Source organism: Scyliorhinus canicula, chromosome 19 (assembly GCF_902713615.1).
Source record: "Scyliorhinus canicula chromosome 19, sScyCan1.1, whole genome shotgun sequence".
Lineage (NCBI taxonomy): Eukaryota > Metazoa > Chordata > Chondrichthyes > Carcharhiniformes > Scyliorhinidae > Scyliorhinus > Scyliorhinus canicula.
This window is the reverse complement of record NC_052164.1, coordinates 18,154,455-18,168,837: the sequence shown is the minus strand read 5'-3', so window position 1 is coordinate 18,168,837 and position 14,383 is coordinate 18,154,455. Positions and strand designations below refer to the sequence as shown.

The 14,383-nt window shown below is 44.2% G+C and overlaps 1 protein-coding gene across 4 annotated transcripts in view; it reads right to left on the bottom strand.

Annotated features, from left to right (window-relative positions):
• Positions 1-6,721: 6,721 nt before the first annotated feature.
• LOC119954424 (V-type proton ATPase 116 kDa subunit a1) overlaps positions 6,722-14,383 on the bottom strand; it is a 97,799-nt gene continuing 90,137 nt past the window's right edge. For all 4 annotated transcript variants that reach the window (XM_038779625.1, XM_038779626.1, XM_038779627.1 and 1 more), the window contains one exon: positions 6,722-9,994. In XM_038779625.1, the coding sequence (XP_038635553.1) occupies positions 9,901-9,994 (94 nt within the window). In that variant the 3' untranslated portion in view covers positions 6,722-9,900. The remainder of the gene's footprint in view (positions 9,995-14,383) is intronic.

The following is a 14,383-nucleotide window of genomic DNA, read 5'->3' as shown; positions in this document are numbered from 1 at the left end:
GTTCCTTAAGCAAAATACTAGTACACAAATACCATGATAAAGTTTTTCTATGTAAACAATTCTCCTCTGTGTTGCAAAATGCTATATGGGCAGCGCAGTAGCACAGTGGTTAGCATTGTTGCTTCACAGCGCCAGGGTCCAAAGTTCGATTCCCAGCTTGGGTCACTGTCTGTGCGGAGTCTGCACGTTCTCCCCGTGTGTGCGTGGGTTTCCTCCCACAAAGTCCCGAAATACGTGCTGTTGGGTGAATTGGACATTCTGAATTCTCCCTCATTGTACCCGAAGAGGCTTGGGTGTGGCGACGGGGAATTTCACAGTAACTTCAGTGCAGTGTGAATGTAAGCCTACTTGTGACAATAATAAAGATTATTATTATACTACTGAATGGCATATCTCAGGTATTATTTTCAAAAATCTATTAAGTACACATCAAAGAACATGTGCTCCGGTTTCCTCCCACAGTCCAAAGATGTGCAAGTTAGGTGGATTGGCCATGCTAAATTGCCCTTAGGTTAGATGGGGTTGCTGGGTTGCGGGGATAGGGTGGAGGTGTGGGCTTGGGTAGGGTGCTCTTTCCAAGAGTCAGTGCAGACTCGATGGGCTGAATGGCCTCCTTTTGCACCGTGAAGTCTATGGTTCTATCGCGCTGCCCTTTTGTCAACGTAACTTTCAGGATGATTGCATTTGTCCACAAGAGAGCTATCGTACAGCAATATCAGAAAAATAGGTTACTGTACATTAACAGGTCGAACGCAACGCATGGAACTCCAGCATTTAATATGGGCCAGTGTTTAGCAAGAAAATTTATTGCAACTGTATCAAAGATAACTGTTTGCAGTGGGATTCTGATCTTCTCCAAGTGAAAACAGAATAATTTTGGACCTTGGAGCAAATAGAGTTGGCAGTTCTCAACTTGCAGAGATGCTATTAATGGTTTGCTTGCAAGGACCAGAGGGAGAGAATTACAATCTGACACCAGGAGCCAGAGATTTCTATCAAGGGTTCGTCATTGCCATTCTTTCACCCTTGTTTTGGAAACATTCTTTTGGGGGGAGGGAACAAGGTTTCAGTCTTATCTGGGTATTCTTACTCATCTCCACTTTGTTCCTGTAAAATCACAAACTGTTTCAGAAATCCATCTCAACCTCCCAGATAAAATATAGCATTTCAAGTGTTCAAACCCAATTTAGCTCCACATGCTCATAAGAACATAAGAACATAAGAACTAGGAGCAGGAGTAGGCCATCTGGCCCCTCGAGCCTGCTCCGCCATTCAATTAGATCATGGCTGATCTTTTGTGGACTCAGCTCCACTTTCCGGCCCGAACACCATAACCCTTAATCCCTTTATTCTTCAAAAAACTATCTATCTTTACCTTAAAAACATGTAATGAAGGAGCCTCAACTGCTTCACTGGGCAAGGAATTCCATAGATTCACAACCCTTTGGGTGAAGAAGTTCCTCCTAAACTCAGTCCTAAATCTACTTCCCCTTATTTTGAGGCTATGCCCCCTACTTCTGCTGTCACCCGCCAGTGGAAACAACCTGCCCGCATCTATCCTATCTATTCCCTTCATAATTTTCAATGTTTCTATGTGACATTGAGTCGGTTAAATCCACATTAAATGTGACATTGAGTCGGTTAGCACAGTTCTTATTTTAAACTCCCGTGACAATGGAAAGCGTTTTTTTTTTAAAAATTGTAACTTAATTGCACACCCCAGTTTTGCCGCATTGGATTAATATCCTGCACATTTATTATGTCCGCAGGGAAAACTGCACCAGGCTATCTTGGTTGATTGCACCCAAAATTGGAAATTATGAAACAATTACTTTTCCCAACAATGGAGTTTATTCTGTTAATTGCTGATCGCAATTGCTGAAAATGTGTATTTGGCATCATCTGCTTTCCAAGTCCACCGTGATCCATGTGAAATTACACGGTTGCTGTATTTTGTGCAAATAATTATCAGTTGCAGGTAGTGAGACTTTGTGCGCGAAAGTGTGGTAGCGAGCGGGAACTGCCGTGAACATCCCGGCGCCCGGCCCAGCAAAGCCTGCAATGTTATTCAATGTTGATTGGTCCACGGAACAAAGCCTCACGGGCTTCTTGCCGCTAACGAGGGCTCGCCAGCCCCCCGTTATCAAGGTCAAGCAGCACATAAGCCTCAACAAGCTTGCAACAATGGCGCCAAGGAGACCAGCCCCAAGATTTGGGGATGCTGACCTGGGGAGGCTGCTCGACGCAGTGGAGGCCTGGAGGGATATCCTGTTTCCCTGATTGTCCCGGAGGGTGAGCCATTGGGCAGCCAGTGCTGCATGTGACAAAGTGGCAGCATCTGTGATATTGGGGGCTGCGACCAGGACTGGCCTCGAGTGGCAAAAGGTCAACGACCTACACTGGGAGCACGAGTGAGTTGACACAAACGCCACCCCCCCCCCCCCCCCCCCCCCAGGGTGTATCCACGTCCCAACTTTCCATGCGACCCCCAACCCACCCTTCATCCCCCTCCAAGCTCCACACAATCCTTCCTTCACACCCCCTTCCCACCAGTGAACCACACGTGTGGCTAATGATATCCCCTCTGTGTCTCCTCAGGAAAAGCTCTCCCAGAATCGTCGATGACCCAACTGGTGAACAGGTGCCAGATTTAGGAATCCTCACCGCCTTTGAGGAGCAGGGCCTGGAGGTGATTGGGGGTGGGGGTCCAAGGACAGAGCGGTCAGCCACACGGAGGCTGGCGCAGAGGTGAGGAACCACCGGGCTCCACCCAGAAGACCAATCAAACATGAGTAGTGATTGCCTTACTGACTGACCCATCCCTCCCGCTGATCACATGTCCATTCTCACGCCGGTCCTCCAGCCAACGGATCCAGTCCATCCTGGGCAGCATCCTAATTTGCCTCCCAGGAGACAACCTCAGAGAGCTCCGAGGATGCCACTGTGAGAGTCGCGGATATACTGTCATCCCCACCCTCCATCAACGCAGATACACATACCGCGGTGGGACATGTCCGTGGTAAGGCTGCTGGGGCACAATCTGGTGAGCACCTCCCCGGCTACCCGCAGAAGCTCTTCTGACAGGTTCACGTCAAAAGGAGTACACAATGGTGCGGACCATGGGGACCGCTGGGGCTGGCAGAGCCAGATGATGCAAGGGCAGCCGGGGCTCGAACCAGCTGCCCCTCCATCCCAAGGTGAACCCCAGAGCCCCATGGGCATCGAATGGGAGGAGGGGATGGAGTGCCAACCCAAACCTATCCCACAGAGTGGGGATGGTGGCCACCAGCTCGCCTGAGATCGACCCCTCTGATGAGGCCGCATCTCAAAGTCAGCACACGGGTCAGGGCAGCACAGATGTGCATGTGCCACTGATAAGTGAGCCAGGGCCACCGGCCACAGAGCCGTCAGAGGATGCCCGTCAGGGGCATCGCAGGTCACGGGTCGAGGTAAGCAGCTGGTTGCCTCCACCACAGATGTGCATCCTGGGGACACATCTAGACGTAGCGGTAGAGCTAGAAGGACAAAGCACGTTGAGAATCACTGAGGGTACAAGGGGAAGGGGGTAGAGGGCAGGGGGATAGGTATGGAGGGGGGGGGGCGGCACCATCAGGAGAGTGAGGATTTGTATAACACATTAAACACCCTTGTGCACAACCAGAATGATGCCTGTCACTTTCTTCCGTAATACAGGCCGACCTCCGCATCCATGGCCCATTTCTCCAGGCATCTCCTCCTCCCCATGGCACCCACCCACCCACCCACCCTCCAGCTGTGGACATGTCCCCAGAGCTGTGTCCCATCCCCTGGGTGTTCGGATTTTGGCTGCTGCGTGTGTGGTGTTGCCTCCTGCAGTGTTCAGGCAACAAGGTGTGATTGGGATGCTAGGCAATGACTCCCACATGCTACATACCCATCCAGGGGAATCCACTTGGGTGATGTGAAGTGCTCAGTTAACCATGACTGCCAAATCCATATGAGCGATAGCATTCAGCTGCACGGTCAGTGGCCTTGGCAGTCGGTGGGGGGTTACGGATGGTCCGTGGGGCAGATGGGCAAGGACACGGGTTGCCCCAGGAAAGGGGAAACACGATCCAGTTGACATAGTGGTGCGGCAAGCGGTTGCCCACCAGTTGCCATCCCACAGCGCCTCCCCCTCACCCTCCTATGGTGGCTCACCCGTGCAGAGGGTTCTTGCCCCCAGCCGAGGGTCCCCAACCCCACCGAGCACTGACAGCAATCCCATTAACCCCAGTCTCTTTGTCTGTGACCCTCCTGCCAGGTTCACGTTTTTCCAAAAGGAGCACTAATGGGCACCAGCATGACCACGTGCTGGGGAGGCCGCTGAATGACAAGTCGTTGGGTATGTGGTGGCTCTTGTTAATTGTATGGAAATAAGCCTTAAGTGGCCATAATTAGTTTTCGCCACGCTACGGCAGGATCCCGATTTCGCTTACGGGTGCAGGCTGGTTGCATTGCAGTGTTTGGCGCTTGGCGTGGCTCTTTTTTGGCCTCTCCCGCTATTCGCCGGCCTCATTTTGATTAAGCGAGAGCGTAACGAGGGCGGAGAAGCGCGGCCTTTATATCGCAATTGCAAATCAAAGATGAGGCAGCAAAAAAACCTGGAAGAAACATGGCTTGGAGCTGCTGTACACAGATTCTGTAAATCGCAACTTAGCTCACTCGTCCTGTTGATACAAGTATAACATTTCAGTTGAACAAAAATAATGCAAGTCAATGGGAAGCTATTTAAATGCACAAGTATGTGGTCTTAACTTCAGATACTGCCCATTTATAAACCATAGATAAATTATATGACGCACTGGGATCAGCTTGCTTTTGTATAGTGGTTATATAAGGTATTAAAAAAACATTTTAAAAAGTTTATTTCAATTATTTAAAATCAGGTTATTCACAGGTAGTGGATTAGACAGATTAGAAATGTTGCCTTTTGATGATAAACCCATTTTCAGCAGCATCAATTGAACTGCACCAAGTCACCATCCAAACAGAACAAAATATTTTAAAAACAAAAATCTTTTGAAAAATATATTCTTAAAATGCTGCCGGGTTTCAGCATTTCATGACAGGTTTTACATTTGTCAATATGCAAAGTAGCTTGAGTGAAAGCTTGAGGGGGGGAGAAAAACTTCTGAAAACTTTGGGGTGTAATTTGCACCCAGTTCATAAGCTGTGTTCAAAGCAGCAACGGTAACATTGGCTGTATGGTACTGAATTACATACAAATGGATTGGTGGCTAAGTCTTAAATTACAAAATGCTTTAAATGGACTATGTCCAACAGAATGGGTGCCAAGTTTGTACAGACTGTGCTAAGATACATGAACGCGAGGGAGATGGATCGGAGAGAGGGATGTTCATCATTCTTCCTCTCTCGATATTTAAAGCAGAAATTTCTGGGCAAGGTTTGCAGGCTCGCTCCTGTCCCTCATGAGCAAAGCATAACTGAATATTCAAGGTGGCATTTAGCACTGACTGGCAAGGTCAAATTATTGCCATTATGGAATTTTGTCTGTAAATAGTACTGCAGGGCAAATTAGATGACTAAGCTAAGCATGATACACTTCAACATAATCTCATCAGAACCAAAATTTACAGCTTGCAACAGAAATTTAGTTGTATTCGAGAGAGTCAGCATTCTTTGAGCAACAATGGGTAGTACACATTACTTCAATGGGCACTGGAGCAATTTATTAAGGCATTTTCCCAGCATCACCAAAATAGGTGCGTGCTAAAGGAATAAGTTGGCACTTATGTAGAAGATGTGATTCACAATGTGAAGATGTGATTTTATCTCCACAAGGAATGTGCAATGGTCACTCCTACCAAAACTGCCATGGACAGATGCACCTGCGGCAGTCCAGTTGGTGAGCACAAACAAGCGTGGTTTTCCCTCATCGGTTCCCACTATCTGCCACAAACCCAGTCTACACCTTTAGGACTAAACAAGCCTGCTCTGTTTGGTGCTACTGAGCCACTTGATGGACAAGTTCCCCATCCAAAGTACATTCTGCACTCTTACCAGGTGGTGTTTGACACAGAGGGGTAACATCCACCTGACTGTACACTACTGTCGCCTCTGCTGGACATACCTTACAGATCAACATCCCTGGATATGATCCTGAGAGACAGCTCTCTCCCAATTTTGAGGTAGGCCTCTAGATAAGGAGGACTTGAGTGATCGACAGGGCTGAGTATGCCGTAGTCAGTTCTGGTATCTTTCCTTTTGGACCTGCAAGCAGTTACTGGGCTATTTCAGAGGACATTTGAGTGTCAGATCATGGACATTAATGAACCAGATGGGTTTCTGCAACAATTTTATTGATTTCAATTCCACCATGTGCTATGGTGGGATTTGAACCCAGGTCCCCAGTGCATTATCCTGGGTCTTGTGGTTACTAGACCAGTGACAGTACCACTACACAACCACCAACCCAGATGTGACAGCTAAATAGTTGTTGCAAAGTACTTCAATTGCAAACATCTTTATCGGTCTAATATAATTAATCATATTGCATATAGCACCAAGCTTCACATATCCAATTATTACACTGCCATCTAACAGGTTCAAATATCATTGGTGAAAACAACGAACTACTTGGTGAACATTGTGATGCTAGAAAGGAGAGCGACGAAAGGACGAGTTGCAATTAAGTACTTCACTACTAGAAATTACCAAGTAATGCAGAGTGTCCCATGAGTATTTTTACATTCCACCACATTTTTATTCTATTTTTAAATACATGTTGACATTACGCACAAGCTTCAGACTGGAATATTTCCTAAATAATGCCAATAAGGTGATGCAAGAACTTTCAGCTTCAACTAGACGCACATTCACAAGCTGTAAACAGTCAAAACATGTAAACAAAAAAATAATCACAAGGGCGAACAGGTATTAAACAAGTCGGATTCATCATTCCTGGCTCAGCCATTGTGGAAATACATAGGAAGTTTATGTGACATTTGAAATGAAAATGAAATGAAAATGAAATGAAAATCGCTTATTGTCACGAGTAGGCTTCAATGAAGTTACTGTGAAAAGCCCCTAGTCGCCACATTCCGGCGCCTGTCCGGGGAGGCTGGTACGGGAATCGAACCGTGCTGCTGGCCTGCTTGGTCTGCTTTAAAAGCCAGTGATTTAGCCTTGTGAGCTAAACCAGCCCCTTTTAAAAGTCAGAATTTAATTCTCACACTCAATAGAATGGCGTGACAATTTGATACGTTGATGGTTTGATGTCAGGGGTCACACAGTTAGTTTATAATCACAATGTACATCAGCCAGAACAAATTAAATATTCAGGTGCATTGTAGTACAGGTTGAAGGACAAAATAACCTTGAAAATATTCATTATCATTTGCCAAAATTGGAATACATTGAAAAGCACACAGTTGATTTCTCCTGAACACTACATATAAACAGAACTACAATTTTACTTAATGCTAGTTTATTTGCCCTTCCCCACATTATAATGGATGTAGCATGATCACTGCGCAACGGGTCAAAAGGGTCACAGTGGCAAAAAGGCTTCTTGATACATTGTGTGAAGGAGCACATCAGAAAATATGGTAGCATTTACTTCTTTAAAAAAATAAATATTGGAGCAAAGCAAGAAAGTGAAACAATTATTGATTTATATTGGTCCAAATATTTTAAGATATGTAAATCTACTGAGTGTAAACATGAGGACATATAGCTTCACTTTGGCCATAAATGTCTGTGCACAACATTGAAGAGAAACATCCCGCAAATTACAATACCAATACCATTATTGTGAGTGTATCTCCAATAGTCAATATCTGTACCAGCCCAAAGGTCAGTTATCTTTATCATGTCACAGGGAGAAGTTTGTCTTAGCTGTCACTACAGCAATGCAGAATAAGGATGATGATCCAAATGGAAAGCCAAACCAGGGCCCAGCCCAACCCAGAAGGGCTGTGCGATTCTCAGTCTTAGATCAAGACAATCTGTCGCGAACAAAACAGAGGCTGCTGTTTCTTACAAATTGTCCCATAAATAATGCTGGGGGTGTGCTTGCATGCATGCGCACTGGGGGAGGTGGGGTGGAAGAGGTAGAGCAAAACAGAATGTCATTTAAATTTTTTCAGAACAAAATTAAATTTTAATTCATGATAACTGCTGTATAACACATTCCAGGCTGAGTTCTGAGGCGTTTTAATCCTGCAAGCCTCTTATCAAAGTCACCCATTCATTTGGCCATCCCAGAAAATAAAACTTAATGTAGGATTTACAACAAAGGCAAGATGGCAGGATTTCACAAAAATAATCCATGGTCCATTGAAAGCCGGGCTCTCTAATAGTCATGAAATAATTATTCAATTGATGTATTAACACTGTCCCATTTCATTATGTTTACAACTGAGGTAATCACCATAGAAATCAGGGGCATGTGATTTACACACAGTCTTGGAATGGAGGTAGTGGGTTCAACATATCCAAAGGTCTGACCCACACAATGAAAAGATCAGTGTGAGGGCTTTAACTTCATAATATCTTCTGTCATGTAAATCTACAGGTACAAAGGTGGCTTTGGGATCATACCAATACCATGAGTGAATATTCACCGATGGCATGAGGGTATTAGACCCTAACCAGAATATACATGGTGTACCTATTTTTGCTGGATCATTTACGAGTGTGTTATGAAATTCAATGCCAGAAGCTTAAAACTGAACCAGATAGGCTTTCCATTCATTGATCTTCACGTTTTATTCGATCAACTCCCAAGATACCCACAGCAGCTGAAATGATCTGCTGCAAACTTTATCCAAGTCAACAGAAAATCTCACATTTCCCTCTACTCTCCATGACGTTCCCTTTAAACCCACATGAAAAGCGAGTTGAAGCCTTAACTACAGGAGATTCCCTGATTTATACCAAACAGGGGGATACAGTAGACATGGGTCAGCAATTTTTAAAAATGGTCACTCAGGCAGAGGGGAAGAAATGGGGGAGATCGTTCAGTAAAGTAGGACAGATATTGCTAATTGACCAATGTTTTCAGGAGAACCAGAGGAAAAGAAAGGCAAAGCAAGCAAGTGTAATTGCACAGTGACCAGAACAATTCTCCTGATGCAACACTGCAAAAGCATTCAAGGTGATTTTTTTTTTTATTTCCTGACATAGCAACAAGTAAATCTTACAAAGCTGGGTATTCTTAACAATTGTCAAATAACTTCCCTATGAGCGAATTTAGAGACACTTACAAGTTAATAGCTTCTATACACAGTCTTGTTTTGTGCACTGACCATTCACCCTACCTGATAGCGGCCACTCAAGCTTCCTACAGCTAGATCATATATTTACAGGTTACAAATCATATGGTGCTTTCAATGTTTGGGGGCCAAGAATACCTTCCAGATGGTACATTCTACTGTCCACCTATCCCTCTCTCCCTGAAGTCTAACTCTCTACCCTTTTACAACCCACATAAAATTAAATAAATAAGTCTGTAGCTAGTTACAGTTTTGGAAATTTGCTTGTGTTGTGTAGTTACAAGGAGGTATAATACTGCAATACTGTCAGATTAGTCTTAGCCTTCCCAAGACCCAATAAGTGAAGAGCTTATCTATATGAACAAAACATGTGCTTATCAAAGGAACAATTATACTACAATAAACCATTAAGTGAACATTGAGTGGGACAGAAGTTCAGTTACAATGCAATATTCACACTTCACAACTGCATTGATTAAAAGGGAAAACATCTGGTTTCAGTGCATGCAGAAAAGTAACATCAAAATCAACTGCAACATTGTGTTAGGATAGAGGGCATAAATTACATGATCTATATGCACATCACAAACCACACATTCACAACACAGGCACACAGATCGTGAACATTAATACATCTTCAGTTTTACTCTTCGAACCTTCCTTCAAGAATGCTTTCAAAGGAGAAGGGAACAAACTTGTAACCAGAGCCAGAGTAGAATTTGTTTTGGAATTCCACCCTGTGAAAACAAAAGATGCAGGTTAAATATGTCGCAGTAGAGTCATGGCTGTAAAGACAAAACATTCAGATATCAACTATTTAGATAGAGAAGAGCACTTTCTAAATGGAAAGAGGTTGGGTACAGTGGATGTCCAAAGAGACTGGGGGGTTTGGGTGCATAAGTCCTTAAAATGCCAAGAACAAGTGCAAAAAGTAATCAAAAAGGCTAATTCAATGCTAGCCATTTATATCTAGAGGACTGGAATATAAAGACACAAGGGTGATGCTGCAGCAATACAAAACTGTGGTTAGACCCCACTAGGGAGTATTGGGAGCAGTTCTGGGCACCACACCTAAGAAAGGATATTTTGGCCTTGGAGAGAGTGCAACGTAGCTTTACAAAAATGATTATAGATGGATTATAGACATTGAGTTACAAGGAGAGATTACTCAAATTAGACCTGTTTCCCCTAGAATTTGGAAGGTTATGGGGTGGTCTGATCGAAATATTCAAGATGTTAACATGGAAAGACAGCGTAGATAAAGATAAACTATTTCCACTGGCTGGAGATTCTAAAAATAGGTGGCAGTCTAAAAATTAGGGCTGCTGAGATGTTAGGAAGAACTTGTTCACTCAAAGGGTGGCACAGCTTTGAAACTCTCTCCCACAAACAGTAGTTGAAGCTAGATCAGTTGTTAATTTTAAATCGGAGACAGATAGTTTTTTGTTAAACAACAACATTATGGCAGGTGTATGAAGTTAGGTCACAGATCAGCCATGATCTCATTGAATGGCAGGACAGGCTCGAAGGGCTGAATGGTCTACTCCTGTTCCTATATAACTTATCAGCACACTTGTCCACAGTCGAACACTGCTTTAGTATTCCACTACGTTGTGCTATTCAAATAGCATGTCATAGATGAATGATCATGATTTCAAATAGAACTGAATAGTAATGCTGTGGGCCATCAAGTGCGAAAACCCAAAAGATTCATCTGAAATTCCAATTTTAGCACAGAAAATAATCTATTTAGTTTGAACAAGCTTAAGCCTCAGTTGAAACAGCAGCAGAATTTCAGGTGAATGCAATAAATTATTGTCCGCAAAGTAATTTAAAGGCAATTGAGTTCAGACTCAGCATCTGGGCTGTTGCACCATTGTCCAGTGAGATAGAAAAAAATTATTCAAGTGCTCTCACATCCTACCCTCGACTACTCATTAGACGAGATCACAAACCAGTGCCGGCAAAGGTCGAACGGGACCTGTGCTCACCTTCGCAGTCTCTGACTTAGAGGACCAAAATGATTCAATCATCAATTTAGAAACAGGTTACTGGAAAACAGGTTTTCTATTTCTGTTGACAATTAAAAATCAATTGAAGTAGTAACCGTGCCGAAATGGGCACAACAGGGACACACAAGACGACTTCTTGGCTCTTGCCTGGGAAAATCTGACCCATCCAAAACGTCCACTTTTCAATATCTCTGAATCTTCATCCAAAGTGTACCAAGCTAACACAACACAACAGAAATTATTAAACGCTCATGACACTATAATTTCAGTTGCCCTGATCGAGATTCCCAACATTGTGCCTGGCACAGCTGCAATAATGTTCCTCATTTTAAATCAGAAGCATTGTCAGAATTACATGCCGATTTGTTCCTCTGGCAGGCTTGCCATTGTGAATTTCGCAGAATGAGATACCTCTACCCAGCAGTTTGATTCAATTTTTACATCAGGGCTAAAATGTTCCTGAGCAGCGCCAGAGTGCGGCGACTATGGGATTGTCAGTTACTTTACTGCAGTGTTAATGTAAGGCTACTTGTGACAATAAAGATTATTAAAAGTAATAAAGAGCAAGGGGGGTTGAGAAAGGGTGTCCTGTTTGTTCAAGCCATGTTGGTTGGGGATTGGTTGTTTGGTGTGGGTGGGGGGTTATTTTGTTTTTGTGTTTTGTTACGGTTAAATACCTTGCTGTTAAAATTATAAATGCCTGAATAAAATATTTTCAACAAAAAAAATAATAAAGATTATTAAAAAGATACAGATGTGACAGCCTTGATTCGATGTCAGTTTTTGTGACTCATGACGAGTTTTGTGTGCTGAGAGTCTACAGTTAAACGCGATTTACATGAATCCAACAGGATGATACCTTCCATAAACCAGCTGAAACACTCGTCCATGCTTTTGTTATCGTCTGGACTCTATATTCCAATCCACTCCCAACCAGCCTCCCAAGTTCTCTCCAAACTTGAGACAATTCAAAACTCATCCCAATTCACATCAGGTCCTACTCACTCCTCGAACCTGGATGCATAGACCCACAACAGCTGCATGGGTAAGCAATGCCCCAATCTTCAAAATATCATCTGAGTTTTCAAATTCCTGTGTCCTCGTTTCTTCCTATCGCAGATTTCCTTCGGCCTTACAAACCTTAAGATCTCTACACTCAGCATAGAACATAGAACATAGAACAGTACAGCACAGAACAGGCCCTTCGGCCCTCAATGTTGTGCCGAGCCATGATCACCCCACCCAAACCCACGTATCCACCCCATACCCGCAACCCAACAACCCCCCCTCAACCCTACCCTTTATTAGGACACTACGGGCAATTTAGCATGGCCAATCCACCTAACCCGCACATCTTTGGACTGTGGGAGGAAACCGGAGCACCCGGAGGAAACCCACGCACACAGGGGGAGGACGTGCAGACTCCACACAGACAGTGACCCAGCCGGGAATCGAACCTGGGACCCTGGAGCTGTGAAGCATTTATGCTAACCACCATGCTACCCTGCTGCCCTACCCTGGCTAGGCCAGCAATTGTAGCCGCCTAAGCATTCACAGTTTAAACTGCTTCACCACCGGTAGCCATGTCTTCAGCTGCACTGGCTCTCAGGTCTGTAAATCCACACCAAACCTCTACCTCTCTTTTCCTGCTTTGAAATGCTCCTTTAAACCTGCCTCTTTAACCAAGCTTTTGGACACATATGGCCCAGTATCGAATCTTGTTTGATAACGCTTGGGAAGTTATTATATGAAAGACACTATATAAATGCCAGAAGATGCTGTTTTTTTTTCTTATCCATAACACTTCATTTTAGTACATTAAAACCTCAATTCAGTTCACATGCTAATTTTTGAAATCCCACAAAATCTAGTTTGTCATGCAAACAACTAACCCACGATAAACATAGAACTTTGATAGTTTTTTAAATTCATTGTTGGGATGTAGGCGTCGCTGGCTAGGCCAGCATTTATTGCCCATCCCTAATTGCCCTGGAGAAAGTGGTGGTGAGCTGCCTTCTTGAACCGCTGCAATCCATGAGGTGTAGGTAAACCCAGAGTGCTGTTAGGGAGGGAGTCCCAGGATTTTGACCCATCGACAGTAAAGGAACGGCGATATATTTGCAAGTCATGATGGTGAGTAGCTTGGAGAGGAATTTACAAGTGGTGGTTCTCATGTATCTGCTGAACCTGTCGTTCAGGGTGTTAGCAGTCATGGGTTTGGGAGGTGCTGTCTAAGGACCCTTAGTGCACCTCATCGATGGTACGCACTGCTGCCACTGTGCGTCAGTGGTGGAGAGGTTGAATGTTTGTGGGCGTGACCTGCCATAGTTTTTCTGTGGCTAACTCAGTTACTGCTCAATGGTAACCCCACCAGGATGCTGAGAGTGGGGGATTAAGCAATGGTAATGCCGCTGAATGTTAAGGGACGATGGTTAGATTCTCTCCTGTTCGAGATGGCCATCTCCTAGCACTTGCATGACACAAATGCTACTTGTTACTCGGGTTTAGAGAGAGCTGGGGGATGCTGAATTCCAAACCGAGGGGGCAAAACAGGAGCAGAGGTAGAAGGGGCTGGTTTAGCACAGGGCTAAATCGCTAGCTTTGAAAGCAGACCAAGGCAGGCCAGCAGCATGGTTCAATTCCCGTACCAGCCTCCCCGATCAGGCGCCGGAATGTGGCGACTAGGGGCTTTTCACAGTAACTTCATTTGAAGCCTACTTGTGACAATAAGCAATTTTTATTTCATTTTTTTTTTCAAATGTATAGATCATTGACGAAAAGTCACTCAGTGCAGGAGCAGAGGAAGCATAGAATGGATAATATTGAAGTAAAAAAAACTCAATTTGGGGACTTTGATAACAATAGACAACCAGCACTTTAAAAGGAAAGGCAGGTGGTGCACAACTGTAGCTAAGCTACAGAAATATATCAATGAAGTAGAAAGAACTAAGTTGCACCAACACAACTGTACCCCCTATACACACATGACTGTGTGGCAAGATTCAACTCTTCTCTGTAAGTTTGCGGATGATACGACTGTGGTGGGCCGAATCTCAAAACCCAACGAATCAGACTGCAGGAGTGAGATAAATCACTTGGTAGTGTGGATGAGCA